This window comes from Entelurus aequoreus, linkage group LG16, assembly GCF_033978785.1.
Source record: "Entelurus aequoreus isolate RoL-2023_Sb linkage group LG16, RoL_Eaeq_v1.1, whole genome shotgun sequence".
Taxonomy (NCBI): domain Eukaryota; kingdom Metazoa; phylum Chordata; class Actinopteri; order Syngnathiformes; family Syngnathidae; genus Entelurus; species Entelurus aequoreus.
This window is the reverse complement of record NC_084746.1, coordinates 42,551,649-42,572,150: the sequence shown is the minus strand read 5'-3', so window position 1 is coordinate 42,572,150 and position 20,502 is coordinate 42,551,649. Positions and strand designations below refer to the sequence as shown.

At 41.0% G+C, this 20,502-nt stretch overlaps 1 protein-coding gene and 1 long non-coding RNA gene across 15 annotated transcripts in view; one reads left to right on the top strand and one right to left on the bottom strand.

The window, feature by feature from the left end:
- LOC133631035 (uncharacterized) overlaps positions 1-20,374 on the top strand; it is a 68,031-nt gene extending 47,657 nt beyond the window's left edge. For 10 of the 14 annotated variants that reach the window (XM_062023017.1, XM_062023014.1, XM_062023020.1 and 7 more), the window contains one exon: positions 10,303-15,612. In XM_062023017.1, coding sequence (XP_061879001.1) covers positions 10,328-14,395 — 4,068 coding nt within the window. In that variant the 5' untranslated portion in view covers positions 10,303-10,327 and the 3' untranslated portion in view covers positions 14,396-15,612. Of the gene's footprint in view, positions 1-1,331; positions 1,512-1,600; positions 1,725-6,237; positions 6,658-10,302; positions 15,613-18,950; positions 19,050-19,123 lie in introns of those variants that run through there. The other 4 variants (XM_062023018.1, XM_062023019.1, XR_009821386.1 and 1 more) reach the window with 4 other exon arrangements.
- On the bottom strand, positions 1,377-20,502 carry LOC133631036 (uncharacterized). Its single transcript, XR_009821387.1, has 3 exons — positions 20,442-20,502; positions 1,804-1,854; positions 1,377-1,722 (listed from the first exon to the last, which is right to left on the bottom strand). It is a non-coding gene; the product is annotated as an uncharacterized LOC133631036 (long non-coding RNA).

Genomic DNA, 20,502 nt, shown 5'->3' with positions numbered 1-20,502 from the left:
CTGAAGTGGTTAAAATTTTCACTCAGTACAGACATCATCGAAATATGAGCGTTATGATGCTGACCCAGAATGTTTTTCATCAAGGTAAATTTTCACGCACAATTAGCTTAAACAGTATCATATAATTACAGTTTAAGCTAATTGTGCGTGAAAATTTACCTTGATGAAAAACATTCTGGGTCAGCATCATAACGCTCATATTTCGATGATGTCTGTACTGAGTGAAAATTTTAACCACTTCAGGATGATTGGAAGCTTCAAAAATAACATCGTCCAAAATAACCAAATGAGTCTGATCGTCCGGAAACAAGTTTTCATCTTTAAAAGAATCAGGCAATCCTTTAACAAATTTTATTTTTTTATTCATCTTTTTTAGTTCAGCATAGATGGGCTGGAAGGAAGTATAAATCCACACAATGTTATCGGGTACAGAATTCATGACATGTTCACAATTTTCCAATATACGTTTTACAAAAAAAGTCTTTCCACAACCGCTAGGCCCTACAATCAAGCATGAAAAAGGTGTATAAAATCTAGGCTCAAAGTCTACTTGTTCCATTTTTTCAATATTTTTTCTAATACCCAAATGGCAACGTTTTTCCGTTAGAAAAGAGACGTCTCTTGTCGTACACCACTCTAAACTTCTTTTCAAATGAAGTGTTTTTTAAAAGGAAGCCCCTTTTATCGCGAACAATTTGTTGATGTGGCGTGTATATCTCACCCGTTTCCTCTCCCTGTAGATAACCCTCCACCAAATCTTTGACACTGTCAAAGTTGACCCTCTCGCAACACTCACGGGTTTGAGTGATTCCCTTGGCACGCAGCACAGTTTTTTTACCCTGAAGGGTTTGGTAGGCATAACTCTTTGGACCGGCAGAGGCAAATTCTTGAATGCTGTCGCCCCCCAACTCATCCGTCAACTCCCCTAGATACGAACCCGTCTCCAGAAAAGCTTCCCCCTCATTTACCGTGTAGATTAAACTATCGGTGTCTGTGTAAAGAACTCTCTCTTGCAGCCTCTCTAGGTACCCGTACATTTTTAAGCGTGCGTAAGCAGTGGTAAAAGCGGCGATAAATACATTATTTGTGCTACCGGGAAGCACCACGCTGTTTTTGCCATATCTCCACTGTACCATAGCAATCTTATCGCTGAGAAAGGAAAAATATTCAACCTTATATTTTTCTGAAAATACAAAGTCGAAAAATTCAGCACTTTCACATTCGTACTCGGAAACAAACCCCCACCTCCTAAGTACGACCCCGCCTACTTCTAAGAGCGCCAAATTCATTTTGCAAAAAGACAGTCTAGTGTGAACATCTCCTACAGCCGCTTAAAAAACATGCAAAAAGCAACAACAAAAAAAAACTTACCGCATATAGGTGTAGGACTTTTGTCGTCTTTTTCGATAATGTTGTCCTCGAGCAAGTCTTCGGTGTGGAGAGTATTTTGTGGGAAAAACCCCTCTTCTTTCACCGCGAGCAAGCCTTCAGCCTCCGCTGGAACGTCATTGGTGAGTAGCTCTTCAATGGCGGGACATTCGGCGTCTTTTTCGACAATGTTGTCCCGGCACAATTCTTCAATGATGGCACTCTTTTGTAGTAAAAAAGCTTCCTCGTCTTCATCCTCTTTTGCAACCAGTTCTTCAATGTCAACCTCCTCGACACTTTTTGGCGGGAGACCCGTTAAAGGCGTCCAACGCGCCAGAGGCGTAAAAGAAACATCTGTAAGTAAATGTATATATATATATATATATATATATATATATTGTATGTTTTTTCTTGTAAAATAAAAATCGTACCTACCAAATTGTGATTGTAAAAAAGCAATCACTTTAGATTCTTCCCACAAGCCCTCTATAAAACAAAATAATGAATACGCATAATATTACACAACTTTTTGGGGACTTTTGACCACTTGTCCAACTTTTCTCCCCCCGCTCCTCCTGCAACTTTGTTGGGGTTCGTGAGGCCTGCGGTGGGTCTTGTGGGACTAAATAACGGGTGTAATTTTAAAACATTTTGGAAACTTTTGACCACAATACAAACCCTTTATTAAGTAAAAAATATTAAAAATCAGTAATTTGGTAACATTACAAACAGCAGACCTTTTAGTGTCTAGAGAAATAACATCTGGTTTTTGTCGACAAATTCTCCCGCCTTAAATCTGTCTCTACCACTCTCTTTGAGCATGGTTTTGTCAACAAAAAAGCACCTGTCAACAATAAATCTGTCTCTACCTATCTCTTCGAGCATGGTTTTGTCAATAAAAACCAGCTGCCAACAATAAACCGCATACCAACCAATTTGCTGTGTGTGTGTGTGTGTGTGCGTCTGTGTGTGTGATTTCAGCCCGCCAAAAACAAAAACTAACAATAAAGATGGTAACTTTGCTTAAAAATATTTATTCATACCCTAATTGTGCTGTTTCTTACGCGTGTATTTTTTAAACATGTTCATGACTTTTGCTGTGTATGTCTTCTCACTGCTGCTGTGCTGCTGTGAAAGTCCCTAAAGGGTGTTCTTACCCCTCCAAACTCTCTCTCTCTGTTTATAATGCATATTTTCTGCTAGATTTACTCTCTATTTAATCCAAAGAAAAAAACTAACCAACAATGGTAAATTTTTACCATCGGTCTCCAAACTACGGCCCTACCACAAACGCGGTACGCCGACGTCCAAAATCCGGCCCCCTAATTTTTTAGATATTTTTAGATTATTCTGTACATATTGGGCATTCATAGACTCACGAGGTCAGCGGTGAGACTTATGGTAATGGTATCAGTGTCATTTTTGAACATTTTCATGACTTTTGACCACTTTTCCAACAAATTAGTCAAAAAATTACGGGGCGTATTGTTTTCAAAGGGGAGGAGCCCCGTAAAAAGTTTCAACCAATCAGACTAGTAGAAAGATTGTTTTCAAATACTATTGGTTGATGTATTGGCAGGGGAGGTCCTTTCGTACTCCGTCGGGGGTGTGGTCTCAAAAGACAACCTTCTTTTCGTCGTCAGTACGCATTTCCAATTTCGACTGCTTCGAAACAAGACGTCTATCTTCTCCTTCATTTCTCCCATACACTCTCGCCATGCCGCTATAGCAGGGGTCACCAACCTTTTTGAAACCAAGAGCTACTTCTTGGGTACTGAGTAATGCGAAGGGCTACCAGTTTGATACACACTTAAATAAATTGCCAGAAATAGCCAATTTGCTCAATTTACCTTTAACTCTATGTTATTATTAATAATTAATGATATATACACTTAATTGAACGGTTTAAAAGAGGAGAAAACATGAAAAAAATGACAATTAAATTTTGAAACATAGTTTATCTTCAATTTCGACTCTTTAAAATTCAAAATTCAACCGAAAAAAAGAAGACAAAAACTAGCTAATTTGAATCTTTTTGAAAAAATTTTAAAAAGAATTTATGGAACATCATTATTAATTTTTCCTGATTAAGATTAATTTTAGAATTTTGATGACATGTTTTAAATAGGTTAAAATCCAATCTACACTTTGTTAGAATATATAACAAATTGGACCAAGCTATATTTCTAACAAAGACAAATCATTATTTCTTCTAGATTTTCCAGAACAAAAATTTTAAGAGAAATTCAAAAGACTTTGAAATAAGATTTAAATTTGATTCTACAGATTTTCTAGATTTGCCAGATATTTTTTTTTGAATTTTAATCATAATAAGTTTGAAGAAATATTTCACAAATATTCTTTGTCGAAAAAACAGAAGCTAAAATGAAGAATTAAATTAAAATGTATTTATTATTCTTTACAATAATAAAAAAAAAAAATACTTGAACATTGATTTAAATTGTCAGGAAAGAAGAGGAAGGAATTTAAAAGGTAAAAAGGTATATGTGTTTAAAAATCCTAAAATCATTTTTAAGGTTGTATTTTTTCTCTAAAATTGTCTTTCTAAAAGTTTCAAGAAGCAAAGTAAAAAAAATTTATGAATTTATTTAAACAAGTGAAGACCAAGTCTTTAAAATATTTTCTTGGATTTTCAAATTCTATTTGAGTTTTGTCTCTCTTAGATTTAAAAATGTCAGGCAAAGTGAGACCAGCTTGCTAGTAAATAAATACAATTTAAAAAATAGAGGCAGCTCACTGGTAAGTGCTGCTATTTGAGCTATTTTCAGAACAGGCCTGCGGGCTACTCATCTGGTCCTTACGGGCTACCTGGTGCCCGCGGGCACCACGTTGGTGACCCCTGCGCTATAGGAACCACCACCACCGGGGTAAACACCCCGCATTCAGAGTTAAAAGACTCCAAAGAAAAGACGTCTGGTTCGGTCGACTGAGGCTGATAGGATCCGTTGATTTTAGGAGCACGGAGACTGGCACGAAAAAACCAACGACCTGAGGCCAAAAAATCCTACTTTTCCGAGTAGCGTCGTGGTAAGTTTTATCATTTTTATAAATTGAAACTGGCGTTTCGCTAATCATGCCTACTGAAACAACAGCTTTCTCCATCTTTTCCATTTTCTCTTAATGCTCGTACTAACAAAGACTTACCATTCACATATACCAGTGTATGTGTGTGTGTGTACGTACATGTGTTAATACTCAAAAAGTCGTAAATCGCATTTTGACATAAAGTGTCTCCCCCCTTAGCCCCACCTTCCTCTGACCTCCCCTTCACCCCACCCCTCCTCTTACAGGGCCATCAATCACATTTTGACATAAGGTGTCTCCCCCTCAGCCCCGCCTCCTTCTGACCTCCCCTTCACCCCACCCCTCCTCTTACAGGGCCATCAATCACATTTTGACATAAGGTGTATTCCCCCCTCAGCCCCGCCTCCTTCTGACCTCCCCTTCACCCCACCCCCCTGTGACCTTTTGACCTTAAGGTCGTAAATCTTTTTTTGACTAAAGGTTTATCCTTATCCTCTCTCACCAGCATAGGCCACATACATAACCATAGGGACCATATCTGCAGTATTCAAAGGGTTAAACGAAGTGTTTTATTAAAAGTTACTCATTAGTATTAAAACAGTAAGAAAAGGGAAATAATCTAACAGTATTAATGAAATAAAAAAGTGTATTCACTGTACAAAATGAAAAAGTAAGTAAGTACATTTTATTTATAAAGCGCTTTTCACAGATAAAATCATAAAGCGCTGTAAGTGAAGTAAAACAACAATTCAATTAAAATAACAGGAGAAACATCATAAAAAGGATACTAAGTGGATTAGAAAATGGATTGTTAAAAGGTGCATTAACTAAAAGCTTTACTAAAAAGAGAAGTTTTCAAACGTTTCGTAAAAGTTTCAACACAGTCAAGATCACAGAGGGACTGGTGCAACTTGTTCCAGAGCCTGGAATGCCAGGTCTCCACGGGTTTTAAAACTAGTTTTTGGGATCTTCAGAAAAAGGAGTCACATGCAACGTACGTGACCAAGATGAGGATGTTCATGTGAAAAAGGGAAGTACCGGACATGCAGCTGAACAGATGGTTCCCAAAAAGAGGAACATGGAAAAGTACCTAAATTTCCCATTAGATGTTTACTGCTACTAACTGAATTAACCAATTAGGACCTGTGTCAAACCGAAGTAACTAAATTAGGAGTTTACCCTGTCCATACTTGCCAACCCTCCCGATTTTTCCGGGAGACTCCCGAATTTCAGTGCCCCTCCCGAAAATCTCCCGGGGCAACCATTCTCCCGATTTTCACCCGGGCAACAATATTGAGGGCGCGCCGTGATGGCACAGCCTTTAGTGTCCTCTACAACCTGTCGTCGCGTCCGCTTTTTCTCCATACAAACAGCGTGCCGGCCCAGTTACATGTTGTATGCGGCTTCTAAAGACACACGTAAGTGACTGCAAGACATACTTCATCAACAGCCATACAGGTCACACTGAGGGTGGCCGTATAAACAACTTTTAACACTGTTACAAATATGCGCCACACTGTGAACCCACACCAAACAAGAATGACAAACACATTTCGGGAGAACATCCGCACCATAACACAACATAAACACAACAGAACAAATACCCAGAATCCCTTGCAGCCCTAACTCTTCCGGGACGCTACAATATACACCCCCGCTACCACCAAACCCCGCCTCTGAACACTTTTGTGAACCAATGAAAAGATGACAGCATGTAATGGAATGTATACTGTATCCAATGAAAAGTTAACATAATGTGATGGGCTGTACTCCAAGACTAAAAAAGGAGTTGTTTGTCTTAAAATGTACCGGCCCACTACGAAGGGCATAAAAGGGTGCAGAAACAGCTATTATACGGGATTCGTGCTTGGACCAGCCATCGGATGGAAGACAAAGAGGACTCCTGCCTGCTTGGACAAGAACTTATCCAAAAATCCAAGAAGAAATAATTCGACGAAAGAGACTCTTTTTCATCTGGGATCCCCCTGCTAAAAAGCAGAGAGGAAACAGATTCCGATTCTACACTCTGACGACAAGGGACTGAACTTGATCTGTCGAAGGACATCAAGGGCGTCGCCCACCCGAGCACCAGCTCCTGGTTGACGCTGGTCCTCAGGGCTTCCTCTTCTGTGGAGCAGCCAGAGCCTGGGTGCGGTCGCCCTGATCCTGCGACCTGCCCAGCTCCTTCCAAACAAAGAGACACTTTTCGGACTTTTTCGGACATTCCCCAAAGAACCTTGCACAGTAAGAAACGAACTGAACTCCAATTTAAACCGAATTAGAGATTACATTGATTTGCATTTATGTACATTTTTACAATTATATGTGAATGATTATTGACGCTGTGCAATGCTTACGCTATTGAGCCTGCAATAAATGCCATTACAAAAATACCAAGATTTTATCCTTTATCGTACCATTACATCCTTGACGTAAAAAGATAGAAATCCTGTGTGTACTACAACTAGCTCTGAAAGGTCGCTCTAAGGCAATCCACTTACACATATGTCCCGAAGGGCTTTTTATTCCATTCCCAGACCTCAAATTTAACCTAGTCAGTAACAAGAGCCAAGATTCATTAGAGGCAAGCTATCTTTAAACAGAGGGGTTTGGGGTTTGACTCGGCCTTACAGGATAGGCTTCTCAGCCGAGTCGACCACAAAAGGAAGCGGGACAGACGCTGAACCAAAGGGTAGTTAGAACTAAGCGAATTGCCTCGCCATCCAGCTGAGTAGATCCGTCGGAGGAGCAGCCTGTTAAGACCGACCGCGCCGAGAGGACGGGACCCTGTGAACGGAGAGCTGGACCTGATTCGCAAGTTCTGGGAAGAACTTGTGGGTTACCACCGGAATCTAACAACCCTGACTTGCTAAGGCCAGCCAGGGTGGAGTAGAGTATAAAAAGGCATAGACACAGACAAAATAGGGGATTCGTGCTTGGACCACGCCCATACTTAAATAAAATAACACGGTTCAACGTCTTATTGACTGCCTGCATGACATCAAAGCCTGGCTTTCAGCTAACTTCCTGAGCCTAAATGAAGACAAAACAGAAGTTATGTTGTTCGGTCCAAGTCGCTCACCCTCCCCCAACGTTGACCTCGGCACTCTGACCCCATATCTCAGCGACTGTGTCACAAACCTGGGGGTAAAGTTCGACTCAGATTTTAAATTCGAAAAACAAATCAGCAGCGTCGTACAAAAAAGCTTTTATCAATTACGCCAAATAGCGAAAGTGAAACCGCTTCTATCAGGACATGATCTCGAGAAATGAATCCACGCCTCTATCTCGACTCGTTTAGACTACTGCAATGCCCTGTATGTAGGCATTAGCCAGGCCTCCCTCGCCCGCCTGCAGCTCGTGCAGAACTCTGCTGCTCGTCTGCTAACACAGACCCGCAGACGTGAGCACATCACCCCTATATTAGCGTCCCTTCACTGGCTCCCTGTGCGTTACAGAATCAATTTTAAACTCCTTTTATTTGTTTTTAAATGTCTAAACAACCTCGCGCCAACATATCTCTCTGACCTCCTTCAGCCTTACTGCCCCACCCGATCCCTAAGATCAGCCGATCAGCTGCTACTGACGGTCCCGGACACAAGGCTGAAGCTTAGAGGTGACAGAGCTTTCGCTGCTGCTGCTCCCAAGCTCTGGAACGACCTACCTCTGAGTGTTAGACAAGCCTCTTCTCTTCCTGTTTTTAAATCTCTCTTAAAAACATACTTTTATTCCATGGCTTTTAACACTGAGTGATATCCATCCTGCAATGGCGCCCCATAATACACCTGCTGTGAACCTGTTTTTATATTTTATTTATTTATTTTTTATCGTGTTCTGTTTGTGTTGTGTTGTGTTTGCTCGGTTCTCGTATTATTTTTAACCTGCCCATTGTACAGCACTTTGGCTACCCCTGTGGTAAATTTTAAATGTGCTTTATAAATAAAGTTGATTTGATTTGATTTGATACTTGTCATCCTTGAGACCTCCGAATTCGGGAGATTGGGGGGGGGTTGAGGTGGGCAGGTATAAGGAGTATATTTATAGCTACAATTAACTGAAATTTAAGTATTTCTTATATATATATATATATATTATATATATATATATATATATATATATATATATATATATATATATATATATATATATATATATATATATATATATATATATATATATATATATATATATATATATATATATATATATATATAATTTCAGTGTTAATTTATTTACACATGCAGGAAAGGAGTGAGTTTAGGGTTCAATTGTCCATCCTCGTTCTATTCTCTGTCACTATCTTTCTAACCATGCTGAGCACCCTCTCTGAAGATGCATTACTGGTTGAGGGGGGCGGGGTTTGGTGGTAGCGGGGGGGAGGAGTTAGTGCTGCAAGGGATTCTGGGTATTTGTTCTGTTGTGTTTATGTTGTGTTACGGTGCGGATGTTCTCCCGAAATGTGTTTGTCATTCTTGTTTGGTGTGGGTTCACAGTGTGGCGCATATTTGTAACAGTGTTAAAGTTGTTTATATGTCTACCCTCAGTGTGACCTGTATGGCTGTTGATTAAGTATGCCTTGCATTAACTTGTGTGTGTGTAAAAGCCGCATATATTATGTGACTGGGCCGGCACGCTGTTTGTATGGAGAAAAAGCGGACGTGACGACAGGTTGTAGAGGACGCTAAAGGCAGTGCCTTTAAGGCACGCCCCCGATATTGTTGTCTGGGTGGAAATCGGGAGAAATTCGGGAGAATGGTTGCCCCGGGAGATTTTCGGGAGGGGCATTGAAATTCGGGAGTCTCCCGGGAAAATCGGGAGGGCTGTCAAGCGCCATTCATATAACACTCGCGGGCCGCACTAACATAAAGTTTTCATATTAAGGTGCGGGCCGCAAAATAACGTCTCGCGGGCCAATTCGTGTTTGAGACTCCTGGTTTAGACTAAATAGTTATTTGTTTAAGGCGTTATCCGGCTTCATGTAGACAGGGCCTTAAAGGCCAAGCTGAAATCTGTGAATATAGCGCTCCTGCTGCTCCAAGTGTGTCAGGAACAGGGTTCACAAATACAAAAGTTTGTATATTGAAGCACATTTCTCATTAAAAAACAACGTAAACATGAATAATTGGTTTTAACCTCAACAAAAGTAAATGTTTTAGTAAAGCTTTTTGAACACAATATACAGTAGTGCTTTATAACTAACATAGCAAGGGGGTGTTGGATCAACTTTCTATTTAACAAGTCAAAACTACAACAAGAAATTTAACTGTCCTCCTTTGCAGCCATCCTGCCATCACGTACGCACACTGTCACTAGCCCTGTGGTGCAATCAGTTTGAAATCACAAAACTCCTTAACTTTAACAGTCAGGTCGCTAAAATGATAAAGAACAAAAATAGAATCCACTTTACCTTGTTGGTAAATCTTCTTGGGCTGCAGTGGAATGGAGGGGGAGAGGGTTGTAAGGCAGTGTCAACAATGCTGTGGATACTTTCTGATTGTTTCAAACCACATATGGCTTGTCCATAACTTTCTTGTGACTCATTATGAGCCAGCAAAACTATAAAAATGTCGTTAAAAGGCCAAAAGCACTTGAAAGACACAGAAAGTAGCACAGTAGCTAACAACAGCTCTACGGTCGATCAGCCCGCCTACAATGGCTGTGCTGCCAGGCACAAAATGGCTGAGCTGCAAAACACATTTGCCAATAAAACGTTCGTACATAGAAACAAGGTTTGTACACCAAAGCTTATTTTTCTTCACTGTGTAGTTGGATTGCTAAATCAAGGTTCTATTGTAAATGTCATGTAATGATTGTTGGTCAGAAGTTTAACAGCAGAAGGAAATCTTCACTGAGTGTGTTAATGTTGTCACATGTTTGAACCTCTTTCAGGGACGTTCCCTGGTGAGAAGACGCGATGCAGACGTGTGCTCTGATGAACGAACTCTCGTGGCAGTCGTCCAACAGAATTAAGACCCACGCGAGCACAAACAACTGCTACCTTTACTCTATTGGTCAGTCGTCGCTTCCTAGTCAGGACGGCAGGGTCTACCACAATGTGTCACATGACCCCCAGTCTGGAAGCCATGGACACCAGCTTGTCCCCCCGAGAGAGTTTCAGCACAGTGTGGGTCAGGACGGCAGGGTCTACCACAATGTGTCACATTACCCCCAGTCTGGAAGCCATGGACCCCAGTTTGTCCCCCCGAGAGAGTTTCAGCAGAGTGTGGGTCAGAACTTGTCAGAGTGGAGCAGACCTGTCACTTCCTGTTCCCAGAGTGATGCTGTGGTTCACTGGAGGCCAACAAGGCTCCACAGTCACTGCGTTGTCAGTGACGCCTCACAGCACAGGTTTGCATTCTACCACAACATGGCCACGCCCTCACAATACCCTGATAATAGCATTGCAAACTCTCCATCAGCTGGGCAGAGCTTATTGAACACCAACGCCCATCAGAAATCTGAACAATGCTCACCTTCGACCCCTGTGGTGTCCAAGCAGGTGATGCATCCTGCAGCCGCATGCCACAGTCCTATCACCAGCGCTCATGGCAGGACACCACAAGCGTGTCCCAGTTTGAGAAGACATCTGATGGACATGATCGTCTCTCAGCAGTCACCACCTCACCCCCCCCAACCTCTTCAGAACAGCATTCCAGAAACAATACAGTTACAGACAAGTGAACTGGACTGGTCCAAGACCAGAAGACATCATCAGTATCAAATAGACCACAAGCTCCAAGCCCCTGAACCTCTCTCATCCCATTGCACAAATACTGAACTCGCTCCTGAGACCATGCAAACGGCCATACAGCTAATATCTCAGAAATATCCGCTGATCTTTAAGATGCTCTCACCAACTACAAGAATACCTGAAAAGAACCAGGACAGAAGTTCCTTACCAGTTTGTGATCTGGCCACTAAAGGGTGCGCAAGTTCTGGTCAAGGTTCTACTGGGTTGTCCTTCGAGGTATTTCAACACCAGAAAGACTCGTGTTCAGGTGATTCTTTAGGTCAGACCGATAAGAAGGTTCCAGAGACCCATCAAGACAACCCAGAGCAAAATAAAAGGACACTCCAGAGTCTCACATCAAGTACATGGACTACAAACAATTTAGTGGCTCTGGTCCAGAAATTCCAACAAGCTCAGATTAAATCTGAGTCTTCTGCCTTCTGTATCAGTCATTTAACCGACTTGTTCTGGAACAACGATTCACAGATGCTGCGCCACCAGATCAAGTCATCCTGGTACAAAAATCTCATGACTGACATTTTAGCCTTCTTGTCCCAACACTGGACCGCAGACTCCGTGGTTCTGACGCAAGCAAAATGCAACCTGAATGTTGAAGGGCTTCACGTGCTGCAAGACGGCGAGGAGTATGTGGAGCCGCATTACGTTTCATCATGGAGGAATGTCAACGAGCAACTGGACGACATCGATAAAGAGTCTGGCTGTGCCATGACCTTTGATAGCTGTCTTCCTGACCCACTTGTGCCAACAAGCGGCGCCCCAGAAACTGCAAACACTTCCAAAGTTGTGGAAGAACAGGAACATGGAGAACAAGAAGACGAACAGGAAGTGAAACGGATTGAAGATGAAGAACAGAGGACCTCATCTGTAACAGTTGCACATGCTAATGAAGATGACATCTACTCCTTTGTCATCCAGGTTCTTCCACAGGAAGAGGCTAAAGCCATCTATGAAAACTCTAAGCTTGTAGGAGATCATCCTTTCATGCAGGTTCTTCCCCCAAAAGAGACCCAAACCATCTATGAGAACTCCCAACCTGCAGGAAAACATCCTGTCATTCACGTTCTTCCCCATGAAGAAGCCAAAACCATATACGAGAACTCTCAGCCTGTAAGAGACCAACTTTTCATCCAGGTTCTTCTCCAAGAGGAAGCCAAAACCACCTACGAAAACTCCCAGCCTGCAGGAGACCATTTTGTCCTCCAGGTTCTTCCCCAAGAGGAGGCCAAAAACATCTGCGAGAACTCCCAGCCAGCAGGACAAAAGTCTTTTATCCATGTTCTTCCCGAAGAGGACAAAACCATCTACGAGAACTCAGAGTCTGCAGGACAACCGTCTTCCATCCATGTTCCACCCCAGGAGGAGGCGAAAACCACGTGCGAGAACTTCCAGCCTGCAGGACAAAAGTCTTTTATCCATGTTCTTCCTGAAGAGGACAAAACAATCTACAAGAACTCCCAGCCTACAGGACAAAAGTCTATTATCCATGTTCGTCCCCAAGAGGAGGCCAAAACCATCTACGAGAACTCCCAGCCCGCAGGAGACCGTTTTGTCATCCAGGTTCTTCCCCAAGAGGAGGCCAAAAACATCTACGAGAACACCCAGCCTACAGGACAAAAGTCGTTTATCCATGTTCTTCCTGAAAAGGACAAAACAATCTACGAGAACTCAGAGTCTGCAGGACAACCGTCTCACATTCATGTTCCACCCCAGGAGGAGGCCAAAACCATCTGCGAGAACTTCCAGCCTGCAGGACAAAAGTCTTTTATCCATGTTCTTCCTGAAGAGGACAAAACAATCTACGAGAACTCCCAGCCTGCAAAGCAAAAGTCTATTATCCATGTTCCTCCCCAAGAGGAGGCCAAAACCATATACGAGAATGTCCAGCCTGCAGGACGAAAGTCTTTTATTCATGTTCTTCCTGAAGAGGACAAAACAATCTACAAGAACTTCCAGCCTGCGGGACAACATTATTTAATCCATGTTCTTCCTGAAGAGGACAAAACAATCTATGAGAACTCCCAGTCTGCAAGACAACCGTCTTCCATCCATGTTCCTCCCCAAGAGGAGGCCCAAACCATCTACGAGAACTTCCAGCCTGTAAGAGACCATCCTGTCGTTCAGGTTGTTCCCCAAGAGGAGACCAAAACCAGCTATGAGAACTCCCAGTCTGTAAGAGACCATCTTTTCAACAAAGTTCTTCTTCAAGGGGAGACGACGTGCATCAACAAGTACTCCCTGCCTGCGGGAGATCATCCTACAAAGGAGCTCCTGAAAGGTTCAAAAGTGGACCAAGTAGATTCCAGAGCAGACAAGGATCTTTCAGCTGAGTCAGAGGTGGAGTTGTTCTTTGCTCAGTGGAAAGAAGACTTTTTGAGCTGCACACCAACCACGGAGAGCGAGGAGGATTTGAGCCACACGGTGCTGGAAGACGAGGAGGCGGTGCTTGATTGCGCCTCCTGCACAGATGGAAGAAATCCATCAATTAATCCAAATCATGCTAAAGACTCTTCTCTATTTCAACATGATGATCAAGAGACAGGAAATGTCCCCCAGCGAAGGACAGACATAATATCCAATGCTTTTTGTCGGGAAAGAATTTTGACATCAAAGTGGCGTCAGTGGTGCACAGAGCTCAAGAGGTCCAACAAGAGCGAGATGGTGCCATGCTTTGGCACCAAGCGGAAGAGAGCGAGACACTCTGCCATCAACGTTCCTGTCCTTAAGAAGCTGAAAACTTGTAAGCGTCGTAGTGATCTGCGTTCAGCCCGCAGGAAAGATTCAGCCAAAAGCGTCCAACCTGTCAAGCTGGTTTTATTTGGTACTGCTGGACGCAGGCCAAACTGGACCAGACCTATGTCTGCTCCAGAGGTGCTCAGTGTGAGTCGCAGAGGTATGAGTGCGGTCAAACAACGCATTTACCAAGAGTGGAGTTTACCGCCAACCAGAATCGAGAGCAGAAGCAAACTGGGAAACCAGAAGAGACCTTTCACGGAGAGATGGAAAAGTGAGGACGGTCGGGACAAGGAGAAACTTTTGCCGGAAATGATGTTCAGGAAAGACAACAACAAACTGAGCCGGAAAAAGAGGAGGCCCCGCTCAGACGGCCAGGGCATCAGAGAGAAGGACTGGTGGAGGCGGTCCAAAGACGGAGAGGTCAGGAAGTATACTGAGGATCATTCCGGCAAGTTCTGGAATGCTTCAAAACCAGCCAATCCTTCTGGAAGAAAGTGACATCACTGTTTAGCTTTGTGGTGTTCTGCCATCCCCTGGTGGCTTGGAGACACTTTTCAATGAGTGGACAATGAAAAAATATATTTTTTAAAGAGGTTCAGTCAAAACTGAAGCGGAAGCTAAAATACAATTATATTGCCAAAAGGTAACAAACACATGCTAAAGGCTATGTTGTCAAATGCTAGTCGCGAGCCTTGACGTGCCAATGGCAATCTTGTCAAATGCTAATGGCTAGTAACCTGACTCTCGCCAGATCCTTGTAGTTCTCTGAGCTCCACACAAGGATCTGAGATCGAGGGCAATGCAAACTCCTTCAAGCCAGCAAAAAATAATGAACCAATCAGGATCGTCGGGCGGGATTTCATAGATGTGACGTAGCGCCGAAGCAACTGTTTGATTCAAACAACAATGGCGGCACACAGCGAGGAGTCGTGTGCTGACATTGATTCCGCTATTGCAACTGTTTTGTCGAATCTATCGAATGTTAATTATTTAAAAGATGAACAGAGTACGGTTTTGAAGGCATTGATTAACTTTTCGCTCTCTCGTTATCCAATATGTCGGCTGTTCTGTTTCGGATTTCCCAGCCTCGCTCTCATAAGTGTCACGGGTTGAGTTGGATGTGAGTGGTTGAAGTAGCACGTCATTCAAGATAACGAACACAAGGTTCATCCAATCACATACAATTCTTTTTTTACAAGGCCCCACATTCTGAAATACATCTCTTATTGAGAAGTCCCAGATCCTTGTGTAGAGCTCAGCGAACTACAAGTATCTGGCGAGAGTCAGGTTAAATGGCTAGACTTCACATGCCAATGTCTATGTTGTCAAATGTTAGTGGTTAGCCTTGACGTGCTAATGGGTATCTTACCAAATGCTAAGGACCAGTTTTCACATGCGAATGTCAATGTTGTTAAATGCTTGTTACTTGCCTTGACGCGCTAATAATATCTTTGTTGTCAAATGTTGGTTGCTAGCCTAGAATGTTCATGTCCAATTGTCTCCCATGACTGACGTGTATATTCATGTACATAACAGGTTTATTTTCATCATTTGCTGAATAAAAGTAATTTTATACATTTGTTCTATTTTCCTGTCAAGTCACTGTAACTGTTACCAATGTTCCACCTGAAGGAAATTATTAGTTAGATTAGCATGCTGATGTCAAATATAAATAGTAGAATGCAGTTATTAGACACATACATACATTTGTGATTGTATATATGTATACATACATATGTAATATAACGAGTGTGTGGGGATAGGTTGATTGGCAACACTAAATTGGCCCTAGTGTGTGAATGTGAGTGTGAATGTTGTCTTTCTGTGTTGGCCCTGCGATGAAGTGGCGACTTGTCCAGGGTGTACCCCGCCTTCCGCCCAAATGCAGCTGAGATAGGCTCCAGCACCCCCCGCGACCCCAAAAGGGACAAGCGGTAGAAAATGGATGGCTGGATGTGTATTGTGCATGTTACTGAGCTATCATAGAGGATCTGGGAATAATAGCAATTTCTCAGTGTTTCTTAAAGCCCTCATATGCATCAGCTAGCAAGGGACATGTAATTAGCCTCATGGTAAACTTTATGTCTGGCTGGCAGGAAGTTTGAACCAATGCTCAAACCAACCAGAAATTCCAAAGATCAATTATTACAGGAGATAACATGACAGCCTGAGGAATTTCTACAAGACTAAGCCAAATGGTATGAAGAAATGGACTGTCGAGGTTGGGCGATCACAAAGGACCCTTGGTGATCAAAACTTGCTTTGGCCGACATGAGCGCTGCAGAGGAAGAGACCAGACTCTTCTTGCTGACCAACTGCTTGGTTTGTTTGCTTAGTGATGTACAGATCGATATTGAAATATAAATACCGCCGATACCAGATCTTTGTTTTGTTCTCCCCGTGACTGCGTGGGTTCCCTCCGGGTACTCCGGCTTCCTCCCACCTCCAAAAACATGTACCTGGGGATAGGTTGATTGGCAACACTAAATTGGCCCTAGTGTGTGAATGTTGTCTGTCTATCTGTGTTAGCCTTGCGATGAGGTGGCGACTTGTCCAGGTTGTACCCCGCCTTCCGCCCGAATGCAGCTAAGATAGGCTCCAGCGACCCCGAAAGGGAAAAGCGGTAGAAAATGGACGGATGGATGGATTTTAAAATCAAAATATCGATACTTTAGTTATTTCAGTTCCGTGTACCTTCCGTTCATTCGATTTCCAATTCTTAAATGCAAATCAAAAAACCTAATTTCGGGCCATTTTTTGTATTTTCATTTCTGAAACAAAAGTTGGACAACTATTTAATGACACTTTTTTAAAACGACAACAGGACTCCTGCTGAACAAAGATGTTACCGTTATGCTAAAAACATGCTAAACGCAAAGGAAAAGCTCAAATACTGCTTCCGGTTCAATTTGTCATCACAGATGAACACTCATTTTCGCATTTTGGATGAACATATATTTGATTTTTGTGTTTATCTGGAAAAATAAAAACCCATAAAAGGAAAACAACACAAAATCCAATTTTATGGCAATATTTTAATGAAAATCAGCACTTTTTTGTTTGTTTTAAAATCTGCCATATAAAATAAAAATCCAAAAACGGCCCTAATTTTAAATCAAAAAATAAAATTAGGGCCGTTTTTCGATTTGTATTTTATATGGCAGATTTTAAAACAAACAAAAAAGGGTATATTTTCATTAAAATATTGCCATAAAATTGGATTGTGTGCTGTTTTGCTTTTATGGATTTTAATTTTTCCATATAAACGCCAAAAAATGTGCAAAAATTTGTCATCAGTGTGATGACAAATTGAACCGGAAGCAATATTTTAGCCTTTCCTTTGCATTTAGCATGTTTTTAGCATAACGGTAACATCTTTGTTCAGCAGGAGTCCTATATATAAAAACGTGGAATTAAATAGTTGTCCAACTTTTGTTTCAGAAATTAAAACAGAAAAAATGGTCCAAATCTTGTTTTTTAGGACTCCTGCTGAACAAAGATGTTACAGTTGTGCTAAAAAAAAAAACATGATAAACCCAAAGGAAAGGCTAAAATACTGCTTCTGGTTTAATTTGTCATCACACAGATAACCACGCATTTTTGCACATTTTTGTGTTTATCTGGAAAAAGAAAACTCCATAAAAGGAAAACAGCACAAAATCCAATTGTATGGCAATATTTTAATGAAAATCAACCTCTTTTTGTTTGTTTTAAAATCTGCCATCCATCCATCCATTTTCTACCGTTTGTCCCTTTTGGGGTTGCGGGGGGTGCTGGAGCCTCTCTCAGCTATAATAAAGTCGAAAAACGGCCCTAATTCTATTTTTTAATTTGCGTTTCAGAATTGGAAAACAATGAACATGTACCTACACGGACCATTTGAGATAATGTGGATAATTATCAGGAAAAGTGTCAAAAGTAACTAAACTTATGAATAAGTCAACATGTCAATGTTGAATGCTTTTGTTTACATGTTCAGTATTTTCACATCAACATGTTCATGTCATCTTCACAATGAATTGTGAAGAACTATTTATTCTAATAGTAGTGAGATATAATGCTGGTTTTGTCATCCTCTTCCGGATATGAGGATCACATAGTGGTGTCAATGGATCTAAGATGACGCCGGCGAGGAATCAAACCAAAGTTTTATTTGGTCAAGGGAGGCTCGAACTTGGAGCTGCAGGTTCCAGGAGAAGAGTCTAGATCAGAGGTGTCAAAAGTCGTTTTCACTGAGGGGCACATCGCAGTTATGTTTGGCCCCAAAGGGCCGCTTCTAACAGTAAACACTATTATTACACAATTTATTTAATGCATTTTATTAGTAGATTTTTTTTAAACTAAAATGTAAAAAAATATGGTAAATTGCAATAATTTTACCTCAAAATGTAGTGTATATTACTGTAAATGGAAAAACACTACTGCTATTTTTATGGTAAAAAAAAATGTGGCTCAATTGCCAGAATCTCACTGTAAAATGTACGTTTGTTTTTTTTACAGTAAATTAAAAAAACATTTTTACAGTGAAGTTTTGGCACCTTAGCTGCCAGTTTTTTTTTACCGCAAATTATAAACTGTAGATTTTTCCATGTATTACTGAAAATGCTAAAATGACACCACAGTTTATTACAGTAAAAAAAGTACTGTTTTTTTCATTTATAGAAAAATTCTGTAAAAAACACAGTACATTTCACAATTTTACCATGAAATCTATTGCTACTTTTACATTGCACAATTTGATGGATAACTTGCTTTGAAATCATTATTATTAGTATTTATTTATATTTGAATTTTTAAAAATATATTTTTGCATAATTAGACAATATTTAAGTTAACAATTTGCGATTACATGGAGTACTTTTTTTCCCCTCCCAAAATAGAAAGAATACATTTAGTAAAAAAGGTGACAGTACTTCATTGATACATATTCTTTCCAGGCTTTCGAGGGCCAAGTAAAAGGAAGTGGCAGGCCACATCTGGAGTTTGACACCTGTGGTCTAGCGTCTAACAATCCTCTCTCTGCATACTCTTTTTTTTTTTTTTTTTGTTCTAGACTTGGAGCTGGGCAGTCTGGACAAAGCCCGCCAATGTCGATAACATCTGTGCGTGGTCACTTTGTTCCCTGGAGTCGGGTGACCTCTGACCCCTATCGGTGAGGGCTCCTACCAGATGTTACTAATGTGTTCATGCTATCATCCTAAAATCCAAACCCCACATTCCTTTAAGGTCCCCAGCGGCCTTGGGCACTATACGGTCATCTCTTGGTGAACTCTGACATCTGGACCTGGAGCTATTGATTAATGGAATAATCCCCCTCCGGAATTCTGGGACCTGGGTTAGACGAATGTAGGCCCAATCTGATAATAAATGTACATGCTAAAATTTACAGATACTACAGTAGCTCTAGTTTTAATGTTATTTCCTTTTTTTGTGCTTTGAAACACCATTTTTGTTACTTTCTATGATTTTGTCATGTTTTTTCCTTTTGTATTAGCTTGGCTATATAGTTATTCACGCCACTATGTCAATATACTTCAGAGTTTAAAATAAATACCTCTGTATTGTATTATCTATCCTATCAGATATTGTATTATCTAAAATACAGAATCATTTAAATTTCTGCAGACATATTAGGTATATTTGTGTAACAGGGTCAATTATGTCATGTAAATATTGTATTTCATCACTGCCATTGTAAAAAAAATACAGTGTTTTCAACTGGGACAGCCTTCACACATTTGCAGACTTAAAACTGACCTATAAAGTACTGCATGAATTGGCTCCAGATCCTCTGGCAGAGTTCATCAGCCAAAGAAACAGCCGTGAGCGTGTCACTCGAGGCTCTGTCAGAGGTGATTGTTATATTCCTCTGCGCAGGAGCACTTTCATTAAGTCGGCCTGGTCAGTAAGGAGCGCAAATGTATATAAAAAGGTCAGTAAATGATTCTATATATTTGTAAACGCTTTGAAGTGGGAAAGGGGCAGGATTAAATAAGCTTTGCTTCTTCCTACTCCTTTTCGGGCATGATGTAAAATGAAATGATATGATTGTGTGATGTATTATGATGTAAGTGTGTTCATGTTCGAAATAAACGAAAGAAAGAAAATAAAATAGAAATGTGTGGAACTCCGTACCTGAGGAGGTTAAACTGGTCACAACTTACAAGGACTTCACAAAAATTGAAAATGTGGCTTAACGCCTACAGCTGCCAGAACTAAAAGATGAGCCTGTTTTAATGGTAAGATAAATGTTATGTTGTATTTTATTTTTTAACATATTGTGTATGTATTGTGTGCTTTTTTTTCTTTTTCTCTCTCTTTCTTTTAAATTGTAATCTTACTGCCTTTTTCTACATCATGGCCAGAGGACTACAGATGAAAACTAGCCTTCTGGCTAATTCTGGCTTTTTTAACCATGTGTAGTCATGTGTTTCATGAAATTGCATTGTCCCCTTTGAAATAAACTAATCTAATCCAATCGAATATTTTATAATGTTTTATTATTGTTATAATTACACAAAATGTGTAAGTTACATGTAAATACCTGAAGGGTTGTTCGATGTTTTGTCGATGTGGAACCATTGTCTCCTTGTCCCTCCTACTGC